A 21,844-nucleotide genomic window follows, 5' to 3' on the forward strand; every position below is an offset into this window, starting at 1 on the left:
ATAAAACACACACATGCACACACAGTGACATTTTAGACCTTCTTCAGAATACTGTATATACTATGGGCATCCTTAAATTATTATTTATTACTAGAGCTACAATAATAAAGCAATGAGGAGGGGGAAGTAATAAATATGAAATAATGTATTTATGATGATTCCATTTGTTTCACTATCCACTCTGTGCAGGGCAAAGCTTATTACATTTTTAAACTGTAGAGATACAATCATTTTACTGCTGTAAAATCCAACTTTTGTCTTATTTAAAATATAAATCTAATATAATCTGCTTCTTAATGTATGTTCTTTAAAATACAGCGTGTGTTTTTTAATATATTATAATTATAATAATGCATAATTATGTGGACATGCATATTAGATGGTTTTTTAGTGAAATATAATCCCTCCAGAAAGGCAGGAAATGCCCAGAAACTTACTTTAAAACTAAATATGTTCCCTAAAACGGTGACAGAGCTACAGACCCATGACAGCCTTACACAGGTAGCCAGCAGCTATGACCAGCACTACTTGTGCAGTTAATAAAAGGACAGGTAATGTTTGTCACGCTGTTGCACACACAGCACGCTCGTTTGTTTCAGTTCGTCAGTTGCAACAAGACAGCTTACCAACGTGTACGTAATAAGCTAATACTCCTGGGTGCTATACACTACAGTGTGCGCTGTACACCTACTTACTGGGTTTGTCGCATCAGTCTGTGTCTCTGAGTTAACTTGTGTTTCTCCTACAGCTCCGGACCGCAACAAATGCGCGTGCTCTTTGTGAGCTCGTTCCCGGCTCGTAACCAGCGCGTTCTGCCGTCGAGGGCGATCATTGGTTAAATGTGATCATGTGACTGATGCAAGCCAGATCCTTTTATTTAGCAAAACTATGATTAATAGTTAAATATTATTGTTGAGGGGCACAGACAGGACTCCGCACGCACACACACATAAAATAAATAAATAAATAAATAAATAAAATTTAAAAGTTGCCTCAACAAAAGGGCACTTTGGGCACTCATCAGGAAAGGGGCGGGTGCTCAAGCCCCTCTAGCCCCCCCCTCTGCACGTCCCTGGTCTCTATCCATCTAGTATTAAATCTTTCTGGGAAACAAGTATGTATATTATGCACACACACAAACACACATGCAGCTATTACCTATTTCTTGTTTTTATACCTAAGATGAATTATTGTTGAATGAAGACATTTTTCAAACAAATGTAAAATGTGGGCAATTGTGTTTATTGGGTAAAGGAAAAGGCAGAAGGGGGGGAAAGGATAGAAAGAATGAAAGAGAGAGATGAGAGAAAACCCCAACAATCCCCTCTGAGCAAGCAGCAGGCGACAGTGGATAGGAAAAACTCCTTTTAAAGTGAAAGACACCTAAAGGAGAAACCTATGGCAGAACCAGGCTCAGGAGGGGGCAGTCAACTGCCGGGACTGGTCGGGGGGTGAGGGTGAAAAAAGAAAAAGGAGGGAGGGGAAGGGGGGAAATGAAGATGGAATAGAGGTGGAGGAAGACGAGGTTACATCAGGTGAGAAGCAGCAGTGCCCCTCCTCCAGAACCAGTGGAAGCGTTTTTTCTTCTTTTTCAGATACTCTTCCACCAGCACTTTTTTCTCAATGATGAGGGTTTTCAGCTCATCGATTGTTTCTGCGTTTTCTTTCTCAAGTTTGTTGCATCTTTTCACCATGTCTTCTAATTGTTCTTGTTTTTCTTTAAGCTTGTCTTTCAGTTCTTTAACTGTTGCCTCCTCTATTCGCTTTGCCTTGTGCACATCTGTGTGCATGTCTTCCAGCTGCTGGTTTCTCTTCTGGATTTCTTGAAGTCTACACTGCAGGTCTTTATGTGTTTTCTGTTGTTCTTGCTTTTGCGCCTGGATTTCAGTGTTTTTGTACTTCAAGGTCTTAGAAAGTTCCTCAAGTTCGGTATTTTTTCTCAGCATCTCATTGATGCTACTCTGCATCGCTGAGCATTGTTTTTCCAGCTTTTTCTTTTCTTCTTCCAGTACAGTTGATTTGTACTTTGTTTCGTTATACAATTCTTGGAGTGCTTGATTTTTCCTCTGGAGATGAAGTTTTTCTTCTTCCTGTTGTATTTTCTGTTGGTCTTTTTCTTGAAGAAGCTCTTTATTTCCGTGCACTTTTTTATCAAGCCTGATTTGGAGCGATCTGTGTTTTTCCTCCATCTCGTCAAGCTTGGAGTCCATTTCCTTCTGTTTCATTTCCATTTGCTTCTTGTCTTGAAGCAACTGTTGACTTTTGTGCAGAGTTTTGTCATGTTTCACCTGCAGCGCTTTGTATTTTTCCTCCATGGCTTGGAGTTTGCTCTGCAGGTCTCTCTGCTCTACGGGCTCTTGTTTCTTTTCTTGGAGGTTCTCCTTATTTCTCTCCAGAGCTTCATCAAGCATTACTCGCAAGCCTTCATTTTGTTTCTCAATGTTCCTCAGCCTGCAATCCATTTCTTCCTTTTTTATTTTCTGTTGGTCTATCTTGTGAAGAAACTCTTTATTTCTCTCCAGAGCTTCATCAAGCATCACTTGCAAGCCTTCATTCTGTTTCTTGATGTGCCTCAGCTTGCAATCCATTTCTTCCTTTTTTATTTTCTGTTGGTCTTTCTCGTGCAGAAACTCTTTATTTCTCTCCAGAGCTTCATCAAGCATCACTTGCAAGCCTTCATTTTGTTTCTCGATGTTCCTCAGCTTGCAATCCATTTCTTCCTGATGTATTTTCTGTTGGTCTTTTTCTTGAAGCAGCTCTTTATTTTTGAGCAGTGTTTCCTCAAGAGTTAGTTGCAGCATTTTCAGTTTTTCCTCCAAGACTTCAAGCTGGGAGTCTGTTTCTTTCTCCAGCATTTCTTGTTGCTCTCTCTCTTGAATGAACTCTTTATTTCTGTGCACTGTTTTCTCAAGCTTGATTTGGAGCGATCTGTGTTTTTCCTCCATCTCGTCAAGCTTGGAGTCAATTTCCTTCTGTTTCATTTCCATTTGCTTCTTGTCTTGAAGCAACTGTTGACTTTTGTGCAGAGTTTTGTCATGTTTCACCTGCAGCGCTTTGTATTTTTCCTCCATGGCTTGGAGTTTGCTCTGCAGGTCTCTCTGCTGTGTGGACTGTTGCTTCTCTTCTTGGTGGATTTCCTTCAGTTTTTCCAGAGCTTCGTCAAGCTTCTCTTGGAGCTCCTGATTCTTCTTGACCATGTTTTCCTGTTTTATGCTCTCTTTTTTCTCCTTTTGGAGCAGATCTTTATTTTTTTCCAGAGCTCCATCAAGCTTTTCTTGGAGCTCCTGATTCTTCTTGAGCATTTTATCCCCTTTAATGCTCTCTTTTTTCTCATTTTGGAGCAGATCTTTAATTTTTTCTAGAGCTTCATCAAGCTTTTCTTGGAGCTCGTGATTCTTCTTATCTTGGAGAGCCCATTGTTTCTCCTCAATAATACCTTCCCTTTCCTGAAGCTGGTAGGATAATTTTTCTAATTCAGCGCTCTTTCTCTCATTTTCTTCTGTCAGGATCTTAATCTTTTCTCTGTTCATGAGATTTTCCTTCTCCATTTCTTCCAATCGCTTTTCCTCTAATTCCACCTGTTCATCCCAAGGAAGAGAGCTGATGTAAGGGTCTAGGGACTCATACCATGGAATAGAGCTGGGGTCAGCTTCTTGTCTTTCTTGCTCTTTCTGAGACATGTTGGAGTCTGTATACCGTGAGTACGAAAAGTATCCAGATGTTTGAAAATGCTTTACTGGTGAACGTTTGAATGCTGCTAACATAAGTGCTGCAAATAACGGACTGAAAGTTGTACCTCCTCACCCCTATTTATGGATTCAGAAGCCTGTGACATCACAATTCCATAAGCCAATGAGGTTGTCACATGACATTCTAGAATGAGGTCATGTTTTTGTATGAATTTTTTAAATAACATCAACATTCCGTAAGCCAATGAGGTTCTTACATGACTTTTGAATGAGGATAATTATTTTGTGTTAATCGACATAGCCTGCTGCAGCTCAGAGCTCGTGAGCTCAAACGATCCTCCAACCTCAGCCTCCCGGTAGCTTGGATTACAGGCACGCGCCACCGCACCCGGCGAGAAGCAGCTACGTTAACAGGGCTTTTAACTATGTCTGAGGTGACATCATGACACTAACCTGCTGCCCATCATTAGCAAAGTTGTAATGATGGGCAGCAAAGATGAGGAATGAATGGTGCACAATTGTTATATGCAAGTTTTTAGAAAGCTCGTGGTTAACCCAAGAGTATTTTGTCACAATATCAAGAAGAGTAAAGCTTCAATGTCAAGAATAGATAGGAATATAGGGAATTATATATTTTTATTTAAAGACAGGACTCACATGTTTTCATTTCTAGTCTTTAAAACCTGTCTCTATCAGGGACGTGCAGAGAGGTTTAAAGGGGCGGGTGCTCAAAGTTAAAAAGGGGCACATTGAACCATGCTGAATAACAACAACACACATTCATCAAGAATCTAATATGGGAAGGGCAGGGCTGTGTTGATCTGAGACTGTAGACATTAAAAAGTCCACAGGAGAGATGGTAGCTGATTAAACAAGTTTCATGAGATAATAACAAAATGCAAAGATTGGTGACAGCGCTTGGAACCATAAGGCAACGAAAAACTGTGACATAAACTCGGCTCTGCCTGTGAATCACTCTTTGCTTCTCTTCTTCCTTCCTTCCCATCATTTCATATATCACTCTCCACTTGCTGTCTATCTGAGAACAAGGCACAACTTGCTATTGCAATAAACTATAATCTAATTATCCACACCTAACAACTCTTGCACTTAATCTATAATAAAATGATGACAGCAAAATGTTATAGCCCTGCCTTTAGTAGCCTCATACAGCTCCTACTATTTCCTCCTCATGTCCTTACCAGCCATGTCTGCACAATGTTATATCATGAGTAATATTTTTTTAAATCCAGCTAAATAAAACACACACATGCACACACAGTGACATTTTAGACCTTCTTCAGAATACTGTATATACTATGGGCATCCTTAAATTATTATTTATTACTAGAGCTACAATAATAAAGCAATGAGGAGGGGGAAGTAATAAATATGAAATAATGTATTTATGATGATTCCATTTGTTTCACTATCCACTCTGTGCAGGGCAAAGCTTATTACATTTTTAAACTGTAGAGATACAATCATTTTACTGCTGTAAAATCCAACTTTTGTCTTATTTAAAATATAAATCTAATATAATCTGCTTCTTAATGTATGTTCTTTAAAATACAGCGTGTGTTTTTTAATATATTATAATTATAATAATTATTATGTGGACATGCATATTAGATCGTTTTTTAGTGAAATATAATCCCTCCAGAAAGGCAGGAAATGCCCAGAAACTTACTTTAAAACTAAATATGTTCTAAATACTTTAAAACTAAATATGTTCCCTAAAACGGTGACAGAGCTACAGACCCATGACAGCCTTACACAGGTAGCCAGCAGCTATGACCAGCACTACTTGTGCAGTTAATAAAAGGACAGGTAATGTTTGTCACGCTGTTGCACACACAGCACGCTCGTTTGTTTCAGTTCGTCAGTTGCAACAAGACAGCTTACCAACGTGTATGTAATAAGCTAATACTCCTGTGTGCTACACACTACAGTGTGCGCTGTACACCTACTTACTGGGTTTGTCGCATCAGTCTGTGTCTCTGAGTTAACTTGTGTTTCTCCTACAGCTCCGGACCGCAACAAATGCGCGTGCTCTTTGTGAGCTCGTTCCCGGCTCGTAACCAGCGCGTTCTGCCGTCGAGGGCGATCATTGGTTAAATGTGATCATGTGACTGATGCAAGCCAGATCCTTTTATTTAGCAAAACTATGATTAATAGTTAAATATTATTGTTGAGGGGCACAGACAGGACTCCGCACGCACACACACATAAAATAAATAAATAAAAAAAATTTAAAAGTTGCCTCAACAAAAGGGCACTTTGGGCACTCATCAGGAAAGGGGCGGGTGCTCAAGCCCCTCTAGCCCCCCCCTGATCTCCTGCTATGCACCACAGACCAACTGCCCCGACGAGGAGAAGACAGAATTCTGGCGCGCCCTCGACGACCACCTGCAAACGATTAGCCCTGAGGAACACGTGGCGGTAGGCGGCGACCTAAATGGACATGTAGGCAAGGGGAGAGACGGATATCACCGATTCCATGGCGGCCAAGGATTTGGGACCAGAAACGACGAGGGTTGCCGGGTACTGGACTACGCAGAGGCCCACGATCTTGCCGTGACCAACACCTTCTTCAAAAAGAAGCCGGCACACCTCATCACGTACTCCAGCGGCGGCAGAGACACCCAAATCGACTACTGGCTAGTCACGAACGTAAAAGTCATACCATCAACCAATATTGGCCCTCAACATCGGCTACTTGTGATGGATCTCCGACTCAACCTTGGCCAACGACGACGAAGAACACCAACCACGACGGTGGAGAAGATCAAGTGGTGGCGCCTCCCTGAGGGATTCAATTTTTATCCATTCATGTACCAGCTACTGGCTTTTTGCTGTTATGTTCTCATATCGCGTGAGAGTTTATTTGCCAGGTGTCAGAAGTCTAATAATGAATAAAGTTCAGGATATGCTTAAAAACTCACCTCAGTATAGCCGTCATCAGAAGGAAGTGCGCTTCACTGACTCATCAACTTGTCTCAGGCTTTCCACAAAGTTTCACAGTTGACCTTAAAGTAAGATGCTGCAAGCTTACCTTGCAGTGTATTACTTTTTAAGGTCTAAAGACCTTAAAGTGATTTGAACTGACAACAGGGCTAATTCAGCACTTCAAGTTAACATCAATAAAAGTTTTTAAATTTATTCTGATTTCCGTTTGTTTTCATTGCCTGTGCTATCTGTTATTTAGTTCAAATTGTGGGTAGATAATGCTGTGCTGTCATGTGACCTGTTCTCTCATGTGTGCCTTTCTCTTGTTTTGTATGTATTTCTCGTTTGTTATTTATTCCTATTTTATTCCTGCAATTGGTATGGAATTTTTTAAAAAAAAAAAGATCAGTGTTTTGAAATTAGATGTGATGAACATGTGACCTTAATTTACAAAATCAACATCATGTTGGATTCAATGAGACATGAAACTAGTGCATGAAACAGGTCTCAGTAAATGTTCTCATAGACTGCAATACACTGCCCCCTGCTGGTCATTATAAAGTCTGCAGATGTCATTTGACATGAATGTCATATTTGTGAAACAAAATAAAGGACTCTGTAAAATAAATGAAAATCAAATATTTATATACAGAATATTTATGTACAAATGCTGAAAAAGACATTTGAACAAGATGCACACCCAGTAAAATTAAAAAAAAAAAGAAAAGTCAGTTTTATCATGTGACTATCATGCTGTCATTTCTGCACAATGCACTTTACACCAGATCAAAATAAAACACTGTGAGGTCGTTCTAACCGGAAGCCCAGAGAGCGTCGACAATGCAGCACAATGCCCTGAAGCATCAGCATCAAAATATACTTCAAGTACCAAAAAGTACTCATTGTGCAGAATGCCCTATTTTTGAATAGCTGGACATTTTAATTACTTTATCACCAGCTGTGACTACAGCTGATAATCAACCATGTTTCATAGGGATGTGACTACATTTAGAAATGTCACGCATTTTTAGGTATAAAGCAAAAGATGCAATGAAATAAATAAGCTATCACATATTAATCCAAATGAATTCACTGAAATACATCTGCACATTTCTGCAGCCTGACTTATTACACACGTGAACACAGTACACATTTGTTTACTGCAAGCTTGTTTCAGAGATGTGATGCAGTTAAATCTGTATGCGTCTGTTTCCTTGTAGTGTTAGTAGAGATGGTGAACCTGACACAATCCTGTGTTTAGTGTGAAGGAAACCAGTTAACAGCCGGTTTAGTGAAATTCTCTTGAACTCATGGAAAACTCATCGTCGTCTCGAAGTGAGCAGCTGAAGCGTCCCGTGTGATCAGAGGTCCTCGTCGTCCTCGCTCACCATGACGTCGAGCTCTTTGTCTTTCCGTACGACGCTCTCGGTGATGAACTCCTTGTGCTGCTCCTCCAGCTCACGCAGCTCCGCCTGCAGGCGCTCCAGGTGGAGCACTCGCCGGTTCCTCAGCAGCCAGCTGGGGAATGGGTTCATGTCGTTGAAGGCGATGCTGGTCAGCTTCCTGCATGGACACACGCAGGTGGAAAGGACTCGATCACCAACACAGAGGAACTGGAAACTGATCAGCTTGAGTGTTTCTGTTTTATGCTGCTTGATACTTCAGGTACTGCAGTTTGAGCAGGAAATACTGGACTGACTGGACCACATGTATCCGAGAGCTGCAGATACTTAAAAATCTTTAAATCGTTGTTACTGTGATCAGGGAAATTTAAACTTCTCACAAAATTTCAGTAAAAAGGGTTTGAAGCTCAAAGATTCAACAGCTACATCCGCTACACTTCTGAGAGTGTAACAGCTCGTAGATTAAGGCGGGTGGAGGCGAGTGCGTACCTGGCATTGGAGACGGTCTTTGTGAAGAAGCGTAGGTACTGGTAGATCTCCACGCTGTCGTGAATCTTCAGGATGTCGTCCTCTTTGTATTTGAACAGAGCCAGAGTGTATCTGAAGATCACCTGCAGCACAGACACGCATTTCATAACAGGACACTCACGCCACACAATTAATTGGAAACTTTGAGGAGGTGAGTCATAAAATTACTCTTTCAGTTGTGGTGCAGTTGGGCCCTTTACTCATTACAGCTCTGATCGATTTCCAATAAGCCACTTGGTTCCTCAGTTGCCAGATAATATTAACTTACTTGGTAGTTGAGCTTTAAGTTTAAATTAAACTTTTGGGTTGGATCTACGTGGCTGAAGCTGTTGTCAGCATTTATCCCTGTGTGGTATATATTTCTGTGTCTGAACTGTGATTTTATTTCCTGAGACAAACGATGTAAAAGCTGTGCTGCATTTGTCACATTGCAGAAACAAGCCCAAAGCCATTGTCCCGCTCATCGTCTGGATTTACGCTGCTTGTGGTAGACTGTGAGGTCGTTACTAGAATTATCTGCTTTCCCACTCCTATTTCATGTCACATGACAGTTCCCCATGCTTAGTAAACAATGTCTTATTACTCCTAAAATGTAAATAAAGACATCTAAAGGTGAAAACAAAATCATTTTTGTTTCCATGGACACTACTGTGGTGCATTCAAGTGTTGTCTGCATTTCTGTCATGGTGTGTTCGGGTGTATGGTACCTTGGTACCCTCATACAGGAAGGCGTCCCACAGAGGCATCAGGATGTCGCTGGGCAGACTCTCCACAAAAACCACCAGGAACCAGTTGAAGGTGACCAGAGAGACGTCAATGTTGTGATCCTCAAAGTGAGATGCCAGGCGAGGAAGCTTCTCCGCCATGAAGTCCTTCAGCACGCGCTGGTCCGCCTGAGCACAAAGACTCACAGAGATCAGCCTCACTGATCACTAAAACAGATCACAGCAGGCAAGCAGGTGAGTGTGTCTGCTGACCTGAGAGGCCAACCAGATTCTTGGTGTAGTAGTCCTGAGGCATGATGGCTTCCACCACTGCCACCAGACACCAGAAGGCGTCTTCGTCACTTTGGAGGACCAGCAGAGCGAGGGCCGCTAACCTGTGGACATTGATGGAAGGTGAGGTTCTGCCTGGAAGGCGGGTCCACATAAGAACTCAGATATAAAATTTATACTTTTGTTCTGACCTGTTGAGTACCTGGCAGTAGCCAATGGCAGGGTTATGCCCGGAGAAGGCCAGAAGGATGCGGCGGAGCTGCTGGAGGGCAGGGCTGGAGGGCGGGGCTGGACGGCGAGGAGAAGTGCTGATTGGTCGTCAGGGTTCGGTGAAGGTCCAGCTGGACCTGCCTGGAGGCAGGATTAGGAGCTGTCCGACTCTTCTCACACAGCTGGAAACAGAACAGGATTACTGAGTGCTCGCCAGCATTCCCGACAGGAAGAAGGAGGAGCCACCTGTGCTCAGGTGCGGATAAAGCACTCTCTCTCTCTACAGCTGTACCTGCTGATAGCGTTGCGTGTGGCACTCTTGGCTTGTCAAAGTTCTGGCTCGGACCAAACAGCGCCACACTCTCTGCCGATACTCCCGAGGGACGCCTTCACGCACCAGAATTTTGAGCTCAGGTGAGATGATGAAGTCATCGTCGGACCTGCCTGCAAGGTACTGAGCCCAGCGGCTCAGCAGGGGGTGCTCCAGACCCTCCTACAGAGACAATGATGTATGATATAAAAAGAGGATAACCATTATCTGTTAAGCATTATGTTACAATTTAACATAATGTAAAATTGTAACATTGTAAACATAATGTTACAATTTTACATGATGTTACAGTTTAACATCATATAAAATTGTAACATTATGTTTACAATGTTACAATTTACAAATTGTAACATTGTAAACATAATGTTACAATTTTACATTATGTTACAGTTTAACATAACCACGTGACTGTTCACTGAGACCATGAACGCCACTTCGCTGAAGCCTTCGCCTTCTTCTTCTTCTTCTAAATTGGAAGCAGAAGGAGCACGAGCTGCTTTGATCTACTGAAAGGAAAAAGCAGAATATCTGAGTTGAAACCAGTCAGCTGAAACCAGTAAGACAGGAACAAATTCAATGCAGTGTCTCAGGTGGCTTAGCCTGTTACAACTGTTGATACAAGCTAAATACAGTTAACACACAGTGTCAGGGAGCTCCAGTGTGGGAACTAGTGGCTTTAGGTTTGTAGTCATTTAACTTTCATCCCTTCATTCATTTAATTCAGGAGGAAGAAATGTCAGGTGGGTGCAGGCTGGTTACATGCATTTGGTCCCATGCTGTCTTTAACTTGGTTCACTTTATGGCTGGGCTGTATGTGGGCTTATATCATGTTACTTGGGCAGGAGTTCCTGTCCCCTGTTAGACTTAGAAAGTTTCTCCATAAGTAGAGCTTCTAACTCTTCTAGCACATCTGTGGCTGACAGTTTTTTGGTGGCTCTTTTTACCCCACACTGGTTGTGAGTGTGTAAATAGCCCCACTAGTTATTTTGGGTTGCAGTTAACTTGGGAGGAAGAGGTAGGTCTGCCATGACTAGATGAATAACAATTATCTGGGATACATAAATTTCATAATGCATGCATGTATCTCTATAAACCTGCCTGAGGGCTGCCATTTTTTACATTCAGTTATTTCTTTGTTGAATCTAAATAATGAATGTGTTACAGTTAAACTGACACTGATCAGTGTAAATGGCTCATTGGGACACAGAAACCTTTAAATTAAACCCTATCACCTGATATCGAGTGTCAAACAATATCAAAGCTGTAAAAGCTGTTTACAGTCAGAATTTATAAAACTATGATTGTAAATAAATTCAAACAAGTGAGCTTTTCTCTTTGTGCTGAATATCAACACTGTGATTTCTTAGACTGTAAGCTTTACTTTAGCACAACCAGTTGTAGAAGCTGCCACTCCAAATGTCTTTTGATAACAAGAAAAAAATACCCTTTCAGTCCACGGCCTGAAGTTCTTCTCTGACATCTTCTGCCATCGGCTTTGTCTGCTGGTTTGAAGACAATAAACCACAAAAAGATGATTTAGTCACTTTGTCTGCGTCATGCAGCTCGAATGTGTCGTGTAACGATGTTGAATAGCTGTCGTTATCCCTCTGCTGTGTCAGTAGGATTGTACTGTACAGCATCTCATTGATATGTGAGGAATGCTAATGTAACACGATAACAGACTTACATCATTAAAACATAAAGGGCAGGAGATATTTAGATATTTTTATATTTATATTACATTTTATAGCTGACGGATATTACTAAATAGATAGAATTTACTAAATAGCTGGATGAACATGAAAAATATGACTATAATAACAAATGACCATGAGAGCCAGTAGAATTAATTCAACTGGACACTCAAAAGACGTCCTTAAATGCTCTTTAAGTGGCGGAACAGATGAACAAACAGTTAATCGCTTACTTGAGATGAAATCTGCTCAGCTACTTTGAAAACAGCTTCTAACTGGTTCATCCTTTAACAGGATGACTGCTCAGGGGTAAGGCCATCATGCAGTCCAGCAACCTTTATGGTTCTGCTTTGATTCACCAGGAACTATTAGGGAAACCTTCCAGCGCCTCCTGTGAAAGACACAGGCATAAACACACAAACATTTATTAACATGTTCCACAGTGTTACAGGAAAAATGGTTCTATGTTTCTTTACCTTCTTTTAAATGTACAAAGATGCCTTTTGTCTGCCCTTTGCCTATGGTTAGATTAGTTTACAATTATCTTTTTAGACTTTCTCAGCAAAGACATACTGTTTTGGGACATATTGTTTTAGATTGTTTTATCTCTCACAGCCTTCTCCCAGCTCTCTGCTGACGAGACTAGCGCCACATATGGAGTTGTTTATTTTATTTGTTTTGTATTTTCTTATCCTGTTCTCACTGTCTTTCCTATAAAAATTACCAAGCCACTGTGCATGGTGTGAGTTGTTCTTAGCAGCTCACCCGTGTACACGTTTGATAAAGAAAGTAACTTTGTCTCATTGTGTCTTTATTTCTCCTGGGTTTTTTACAGAGTTTTCCCCCAACATTTCTTGGTCCTTCGACAGCCGGATCACCTCCATCGTGTCCCATCTCCGTGACCAGTCCACGTTGTTCGCCTGTCGACAGCCCACACACCAGGTGTGTGGAAAAAGACCAAGAGCGTTAAATTCGGGTCTTGGCCAACGTTCTTAGAAAGCGACCCACGGTGGTGGGGCCCGATCGAGGTGGACCAGACCCCGCGACACCGACCAGGTAGATACAGACACACTGACACAATCTTGCGTAAAAACGTATTTTAAATTCAGGGAATTTAAAATAGCGAAAGTAGCTCGTCGCGACTGGAAGCTCCCCACTTCTGTGGGTTTAAAGTAGCTCGTCGGCTGGTAGCTTGGAGCTCGTCGACTGGAAGCTCCCCACTCTTGTGGGTTAGGTTTGGAGCTCTGGGTAGCTCCCCCAGCTGGGTCAAGGGAATAAGTAGCTCGTCTACAGAAAGACTGGCAGCTCCCCTTTATTATAAGGGTTCCGATCGCGCGAATAAGTGTGAATGTGAATGTATGCGTGTGTATTGTTGTAACTAACGGAGCAAGCTGAATTTTCACGGTCCAATAAGAGACTGAGCTGCTCCTACTGTGTTTTTCTTTTACTGCTATTCACTGACGTGCTGGTGAGTTGAGAGAACGGTCGAGTTCCGTCTCGTAAAGTTCACACCGCTTTTGGAAATAGTCCGAAAGTAGAAGGGCGTGTGAGCAACCACTCTCGTCTCTAATACCAGCGAAGGTGATAGCAGCTGTATTGTGTATATATTACTTAAACAAAAATAAGTACATACATAAATAAGATGGGTAATCAAGCAAGTGAAATTAAAACTCACTCCTGCTGACGAGCAGTGGTGAGAAAAGAAAAGTCCAGACGCCGGACAAAAACAGTGTCTGTAAACTGAGAGATTTAAGAAAACAAAATATAAACAGTCAGAAGAATAGAACTCAACTGCCAGTTTAGTAAAACCAGAAGACGAGACACTGTGCAGTTCCCACAACCCTTTTAGTAAACCATCACTCACTCCTGCAGCCGCATCTGCAGCAACACCCATATCAGGAAGAACATAATAATCCCTTATTAGGTGAAAACTAGAGATCACAGTAGTTTGAAGTAGTTTAAAAGGGTTGAAAACAGACCCCACTGAGTAGATATAAATATAAAAAGTACGAAATAAAGATGAACAAAGGGAAAGTTACAGTAGAAATTATCTTTAGAGTACTTGAAATTAATAATAGCAAGGATAACAACCTGTAAAGTGATATTAACAATGAAACACAGTTGACATGATGACCATGCCCAGCATGTATAAAATGAATATAAAGCAAATAATTCACACGAAAATATTTTAATAACATAAATAAGGTATATTAAGGCTGTGTCACTGTTCAGCCAAGGACAGTGTGTGAAAAGGTAACTGTCTCCACCTTGGGAAAAGGATGATTCTGCAGGTCATCTGAAGCCCTTGATGGATACAAAATAAAATATAAATAATATATTATAATAGAACTGCCTGGTCCGCCATGCAACAGAGAGAACAAATGTGACCGCAGATTGGATGAATTCTAAATTATCTGTTTGCTGAATAAGATGATCCTAACTAACAAATTGGCTCAGGAGTAGTATAGTGGTACACACTGATAAAATATTATGCTATTGCTGTTATATAAGACAAAGAGGATAATATTAACAATGACATAATATTAATATGAAGAGGCACCTTAATCGGTTATGATGTGAGGTGGATAATTGTTAAGCAGTAGTCTGCATCAAGCTTAAGGTTTGCTGAAACTCAGTGTAATGGCATGTGAGATGAAGACAATACAGAGAATAACTAAACTAATGAAGTGCATAGAGGCACTTGACCAGCTTGAAACTTATCATCCTAGAATGACACATTGCTGAGATATAGAGCACACCTATAATAACAACCAATAAGCAAAACCCTGTAGACACCAGCTAAAACTACAGGATTGCGAAGCTGAATTAAATATGTAGACACTGCTAAGCTGATGAGCATGTTCCACATTTTCTTTTCTTTTTATTTATTTGTTTCTTTTAGAGCAGAAGCTGCTGTAACACACCCAAAGAAAGACTCTAGGTCTTACCAACCGTCTCAGTCATGGGCAAAAAGATGTCAGTCAATAAAATTCTAAAAGATAATTTATTGACGAAAAATATATCAAGAGATAAAAGATAAAATAGTCCAGTGTCCCACTTAAGAATTGTATAAAAACACACAGTCCCAAGGCCAGAGACAGCTATGACACACGGCCAAGTTGCACCCCACATGTTGCCTTTAACAGGGTTAGAAGTTGTACTTGGAGACCCACCACCCTGCAAGCATATAGTCAGTGGTCACTCAAGCCTCTGCAACCCAGCTGCCTTTAGGCTGTGGCATATAATAGGCCCTGGACTGCACAGAGAGACAAAACGACACACTTAATATAAAATTCATAGCGCAAAACCCATCCATCCCAATCATATCTGATTTCATCACATTACATACCTGCACAGAGAGACAAAACGACACAGCAGTGGTTGTAGTGTGGGCTATAAGTAGACCAGTGTATCAGTGCAATCAAGTACACCTGCCTCTAATTAGTCCAACCTCATTCCAGCCATTGGCTCACCAAAAATGTGACACACACAAAACCACTCCCAACCCAGTGCAACTTCACACAATAATATGGAGCTGAATTAACACAGGCACATTAGTCTACCATGTTACAAGCTGCATGCTATTACAAGCCAACATATGCAGACTTCTGCCTTGTTCGGGTGGCAGCATTTTTCTTTTTTCTTTTGTGTCCTGACACGTTTATGTTTTTGTTTTTGTTTGATTATTTTGTTGGTTTTGGAAACGAATTTAAACGAACTTGTGACCATACTTGAGAATCACAGTGACACATAGTGATTAGGCATATGATTGAAAAATGCCTAGGTTTAGAGCTGTGAGCTATGAGCTGTGAGCAATGCAAAGTTAAATATATATATTTGTATAAATGGGAAACAACCCTAACTTGAAAGTTTGAAATGTGTGAGATCCATGCATTGTTTGAAGAACTAGAAATTATCTAAAACTGCCTTAAGTGAAAATGTAGAGTTGCATCTATTCTCCCAGACAAAAAAAAACAAAAAACAAAAAAAGGGAGAAGCATTCTGTAACTTAAAAATAAGGCTGACTGTTGACAACAGACTAAAACACTAATTCGCAGGTGGCTATCAGGAACAGAGAGGCGAGCAAAGTCACAAACACCAAGGCCGCAGACAGCCACGCAGAAACAGCAGATAACATAGAGACAACGCCTGCTAGAACCGTGGAGAGGAAGGTCACTTCACACGAGATTGTTGCGCATGTGAAATACACAAAGATAAACAAATAACCATTTATATAGACAGCCAGTATGTTTTCTCTGCTGTGCATCATTTTGCAAAAAATCTGGAAAACCAGAGGAATGATTACACCAACTGGCAAACCAGCATGCCAACCTCTTACAACGCCTACTGACTCTTTCATTACTACAGGCAACAATTTTGCTGACAGAGCAGCAAAATAGGCGGCACAACAGGCAAACATCACATTGATGGCAGTAAACACACATCAGATTCCACTGGATGTGTTGAAAAATGAACAAAAAGCATCAAGCACAGCAGAGCAGGCAAAATGGCTAAAACACGGTGCAGTTCTGACAAACGATTTAATGATGTGTTATGGCAAGCCAGTGTTGCCAAAATCGCTCCACAAGATGGCGGCATTAGTGACTCATGGCTGTACGCATTTGTCATCGGGGGGAATGACCTGTATTGTCAACTCTCATTTCTACACTGTAAATTCTACACTGTAAATTTTGAAACCTCAGCAAAACAATTTGTCAGAACGTGCATGACGTGTCAAACAAAAAATAATATAAAAGAGGCCGTTTTCCCACACCACCTTATCTTTTTCACACAATCCGTATGGACTTTATTGAGCTAAATGAATGCCAAGGGTAAAAATACGCCCTAGTGGTTATAGATGTATTCTCAAAGTGGCCGGAAATCTATCCAGTGAAAAAGGCAGATGCAATTTCAGTAGGAAAGTGCCTGTGCAATCACTTCATACCCACATATGGCATCCCAGCTTTGATACGGTCAGACAACGGCACTCATTTTGTAAATGATGTCATCACTAAGGTCTCTGAAGCACTCGGTTTCAGCATAAAACACCACTGTGCTTATCACCCTCAGAGCGCAGGCCTTGTAGAGAGAACTAACGGCACTATAAAACAAAGGCTCAGGAAATGCATGGCAGAAACAGGAAGGCCGTGGCCTGAATGTTTGGGTTTAGTGAAGATGTGGATGCGCTTAACACAAGGCTCCCATAAACTAACTCCATTTGAAATCATTCATGGCAGGCCGTTTCCACTGCCTATTACTAGTCAACCAATAGACAAAGCAATCAGAGAAAACACATTAGCAGAGTGGATGTCTAAGCTGTTAGAAAACAAAGAGATCGTTGTACATAATCAACAACCTGATGATGTTTCTCCAGTGTCTTGCAGACTAAAGCCCGGTGACTGGGTTCTGATCAAGGTGCTCCAAAGGAAAAACTGGAGCACACCCAGGTGGGAGGGGCCATACCAAGTCCTCCTCACTACACCGACCGCTTGCAAAATTGCGGAACGACCATCCTGGATCCATCAGAGTCACTGCAGGCGTGTCAGTGAAGCCATCTAAACACAGCTGACGGCAGGCTTGCCCGCTTGTTGTGATCTCGCCCGGTGGAGGGGTCAGCTTTCCTGGCCGGGGGGTCTACTCGCGACAGGAGGGTGTGTTCCGTCGTCATGAGGTGGTGGCTCTTATCAACTGCAGCGGCCCTGACCATGGCCGGGCTCCTCACCTTTGCTTCCATGAGGGACAACAAGTCACGCTATATGGAGAAAAGGCAGACACTGTATGACAAAGACGTCTGGCCTGTGGCCGTACAGCATACCTGAAGATCGCAGTTGGTGTCTGTTGGGCCTGGCAACACATCCAGGCTACGGTACTCTTTGGTCCAAAGCCAACTACAGCATCCCAGCAAAAGCAACCTGGAGGTCATCATCACTCACAAATGTGAACTGTTCCGGACAGACCTACCTACTGACCTGGCCCCAAGTCTCAGACCCACTGCCTGATGTAATTCTACTGAACAAACTGAACGCATCACAACTGCCAGAACGAGAGGAAGTGTATGGCCTGTTCAATCAACGCCACCTGTGCCAGTAACACGACGCTGATGGGCCTAAACTGTCGCTCCGACTACAGCTACCGAATGCCACTACAAACAAAGACTCAGTACCAGACAGGATGTGCACGGACGGCACCCAGCAGCAGAGGAACCAGAGTTTTGGCTGACTGGTACTTCCTATGTGGCAACAAGGCTTATCTGTCACTCCCTGAAGGTTGGGGAGGTCTGTGCGCCCTGGTGGAATTATCAGATCACGTTTTCTTCATGCAAAGTGTTGCACATCACCCAAGCAGCCGGCAGAGACGTGAAGTGGACATCGCCTCCCCCAATTCTTTCGGCATTACCGTGGACACTGGAGTGCCGGGAGAGTTTCGCATCTGGGGAGGAGGAGTGAAATTCTTACAGAGCTTGATCCCCGGCATTGGAGTTGCCGAGGTGCGGGATCACGTGGAGATCAACCGATATGCTCTGCTACGACACATCAACTTGACTAAGACCCTGGGAACCGCCTTAGCAGGAGAACAGCAGGCCATCAGAACGATGGTGCTGCAGAACAGACTGACACTAGACCTGCTAACAGCATCACAAGGAGGAGTTTGCAAGCTGATCGGGGAAACATGTTGCACTTTTATCCCTGATGGATACGAAACTGGAGGAGACATTTATGAAGCTTTGCAGAATTTGACTGCTCTGCAAAAATATGTCACTGACCACACACCTGGAGCAGCTACAGCACAAGGCTGGCTTGACTGGCTGTTCAGCGGTTCATGGCTGGCTGCTGTAGCAAAGCCATTTTTTCTTCTAGGTCTCATCATGATAGCACTGCTCATATTAGTGTTGTGTGTGTTGCCATGCCTAAGAGTAATGATTTCACAGATGATAACAACTACAATGACTGCTTATGTTGCCGTGCCTGAAGAAGAACAACATCCCGTTGCAATTCTGTTAGAGGAGAACTTGTACTAGCTGCTAATAAATGACGTGGTGATTAAAAATGACTTGTCAAGTGATCATGCACTGATTAAAACATTAGTAGGTTATGCAAGTTTTCATGCTTTTATTTTTTGAAGTCTTCAGTTTTAAACATAAAGTTTTCATTATTTTACATATAAAGTTTTCAAATTAAGGTTTGCATCATTTTAAATATAAGGTTTTCATCCTTGTATTTTTTGAAGTTTTCATTTTACATATTAGGTTTTCATCATTTTTAAATATAAAGTTTTCATTTTACTTTTCATCCTTTTATTTTTTATAAAGTTTTCGTTTTAAAATATAAGGTTTTTATCCTTTATTTTTTGTAGTTTTATTATTATTTTTTCTTGTTTATTCCACTTGTTATTTCATTTACTATGATTTTCATTTACTATGTTTTTCTTTTTATTTTCTTTTGTTTTATTCTTTAGACCAAATGACTGCCATTTCTGCTATGCTGACATTTTGAAGATTTTGGAAATTAAAAATTGCCTACGATACTTAATAAATAATTTTCATAGACAATTGTTGTATACATTTAAAATAAGTTAAACAGGGGGGAATGTTACAGGAAAAATGGTTCTATGTTTCTTTACCTTCTTTTAAATGTACAAAGATGCCTTTTGTCTGCCCTTTGCCTATGGTTAGATTAGTTTACAATTATCTTTTTAGACTTTCTCAGCAAAGACATACTGTTTTGGGACATATTGTTTTAGATTGTTTTATCTCTCACAGCCTTCTCCCAGCTCTCTGCTGACGAGACTAGCGCCACATATGGAGTTGTTTATTTTATTTGTTTTGTATTTTCTTATCCTGTTCTCACTGTCTTTCCTATAAAAATTACCAAGCCACTGTGCATGGTGTGAGTTGTTCTTAGCAGCTCACCCGTGTACACGTTTGATAAAGAAAGTAACTTTGTCTCATTGTGTCTTTATTTCTCCTGGGTTTTTTACAGAGTTTTCCCCCAACACACAGTGTTCCAGTTTGATTTTCTCATCCTGTGGACAACAACGTACATGGATGCAGGTTTATTGTTAACTTTTGTAAGGTTTATTTAGTGAACATATCCAGCTGCAGCTCCACTGTGATCCTGAACTGGATAAGCACTTAAGAAAATGTGTCAATAAATGGACATACATCAACTTACTATATTTATCCAAACAGACGGGACCAATAATGCTTCACTGAGTTAGAGACTTTAATGTCTCTTCTATGTAAGAATGTCTCGTGCTGATATACCTGCAAACTTGACAACAAAGGTTTTTCAGACTGCATGTAGCTCTATGTCAGCTCACACATTTACATTTATGTCACACTTATTTCTGCTTTCCCATTTTATAATTATTACTTACATTTTGATTAGATACCTTGAGTTTGTAAATGATCAGATTACATAATTGGAATAAAATGTATCCAATTCAAGGTTGCGGGAGGATGAAGCCTATCCCAGCTGATACAGGACAAAGACAGGCTGCCAGTTTATCGCAGGGCTAACACAATATGTGTAACAGAAAATCCACTTAAATGTTTGATATTTCTTATAATAATCATAATTATGACTATTATTTAAAGGTTTCTTTATAAATACATTTTGATTTTTTATAACCTCTAAAATATAAACCTGAGCTGTTTCAGATTCTGACCTCTGACCTCACTGCAGCTCCCTCTTGGAAGTATGTCTGCTTCTTGTCCCCAGTGTTGACCACCTGCCCTTGATATCACGTACTGTACCTGAGGAACAAAAAAGGACAAACACTTGCCTTCATTTAAGAAGTACATTCATACAGAGGTAATCTATGGAAACACACTAGTTCAACCTTTGGGAGAAATCAGTTCCTGTGAAACATTTCTGTAAATTAACATCATATGGAGAATGAATGAAATGAGTTCTTCCGGTGACTCAGCAGTCAAACACTGACAAATGAAATCTAGTTAAACTATTAAGCATATTTGCTCTTCTGAAATCTGTGTTAAACAACAACAAACATAAATTAGTAACAAAAATACAGCTGAGTAGATATTACAAACCACCAGCAGCCATAATGCTAAATTTTAATCTTCAAATGTTTCTGAGCCGTCTTCAACCTGCTTTTAACACATTAAAGTCCCACAGTCAATGCAGCCTGACTCAATCCTAGATGTTCAGCACACAGAGGTACCGTTTGAAGTTTAGTGTTAACCTGAGTCACTGATCATTTGCAGTATTACAGAGTCTGGCAGTCTTTGCATGATGTCCACGTCACTATAAGTTTCTAGCTGACTCTCAGGTGTGCCAGCAGGAAAGAGTAATAATAATCTGCATCCTGAGGTTTGTCATGCAGGATTAAATTTACAGTGGCTTTGTTCACACAGCTAGGATTGTATTTTACACTGACCCTGGGTCAGTATAAGTATCATACAGTTTAAACGAAGCACTGAAACTTGCACATATTTATTACAGATGCACTGAAGCTAATCGAGATATTTGCTGTCAACCTGTGGCTGCGATTAATCACTTTACTGAAAACTTTATTAACTAGTAACTTCATCAGTCATGACAGAAGCTAATATTTCTGTGCTAACATCGTTTAACCAGTAACAGCTTTCCTCCAATATAAGCTAACGTTTACACCGCAACTTTAAGCTAGCACCATAAAGACGGTAAAACACGTAATAATATCTACAAATGCATCTTAAAGCTGTTATATTAGCACTCGGTGTATTACTAACATAACCACATTAACATACTGACACTCGCTGACTTTTAATAGTCATTCTATAAATGCTGTCCGTTTAAATGGTCCTGTACCTGTACACACTGCATATCCACCGGATTCCAGCCAGAGTGGATTCTGGAGTCTTCCACGCTCCTGTTAGTGATCCTCCATCTGGATGGATGAGAACAACCTTCTGAACAATCTAGCAGGTCTCCTTGGGGGGCACGTCTCCCCACCCCCCAAGCGAGGGCCGTGGCACTGAAACTGCCGGCTGAGAGAAGGCTTGAAAAAAAAGGACATTTATCATTTCTTCTTCAGCCAGCTT

At 41.1% G+C, this 21,844-nt stretch overlaps 2 protein-coding genes, 1 long non-coding RNA gene and 1 pseudogene across 4 annotated transcripts; 1 reads left to right on the forward strand and 3 right to left on the reverse strand.

The window, feature by feature from the left end:
- Positions 1-1,221: 1,221 nt before the first annotated feature.
- Positions 1,222-4,847, reverse strand: LOC112432669 (uncharacterized). Its single transcript, XM_076889981.1, has one exon. It carries the CDS (start codon positions 3,762-3,764, stop codon positions 1,527-1,529), a length of 2,238 nt encoding a protein of 745 aa, XP_076746096.1. The 5' UTR covers positions 3,765-4,847; the 3' UTR covers positions 1,222-1,526.
- A 2,415-nt stretch (positions 4,848-7,262) lies between these two features.
- On the reverse strand, positions 7,263-10,264 carry LOC112432670 (TBC1 domain family member 2A-like; annotated as a pseudogene).
- A 236-nt stretch (positions 10,265-10,500) lies between these two features.
- On the reverse strand, positions 10,501-21,844 carry LOC112432666 (uncharacterized). Of its 2 annotated transcripts, none has more exons than XR_013094254.1 (4): positions 21,612-21,844; positions 20,467-20,554; positions 12,033-12,190; positions 10,501-11,604 (listed from the first exon to the last, which is right to left on the reverse strand). It is a non-coding gene; the product is annotated as an uncharacterized LOC112432666 (long non-coding RNA). The 2 variants fall into 2 exon arrangements; XR_013094252.1 differs by having other exon boundaries at positions 10,501-11,607; positions 21,612-21,840.
- LOC143421076 (syncytin-A-like) lies at positions 12,256-18,934 on the forward strand. Its single transcript, XM_076889984.1, has 2 exons — positions 12,256-12,855; positions 17,174-18,934. The coding sequence occupies exon 2, from the start codon at positions 17,855-17,857 to the stop codon at positions 18,815-18,817; it is 963 nt and encodes a 320-aa protein (XP_076746099.1). The 5' UTR covers positions 12,256-12,855; positions 17,174-17,854; the 3' UTR covers positions 18,818-18,934.

The sequence above is a fragment of the Maylandia zebra genome, linkage group LG2 (assembly GCF_041146795.1).
Source record: "Maylandia zebra isolate NMK-2024a linkage group LG2, Mzebra_GT3a, whole genome shotgun sequence".
Classification (NCBI taxonomy): domain Eukaryota; kingdom Metazoa; phylum Chordata; class Actinopteri; order Cichliformes; family Cichlidae; genus Maylandia; species Maylandia zebra.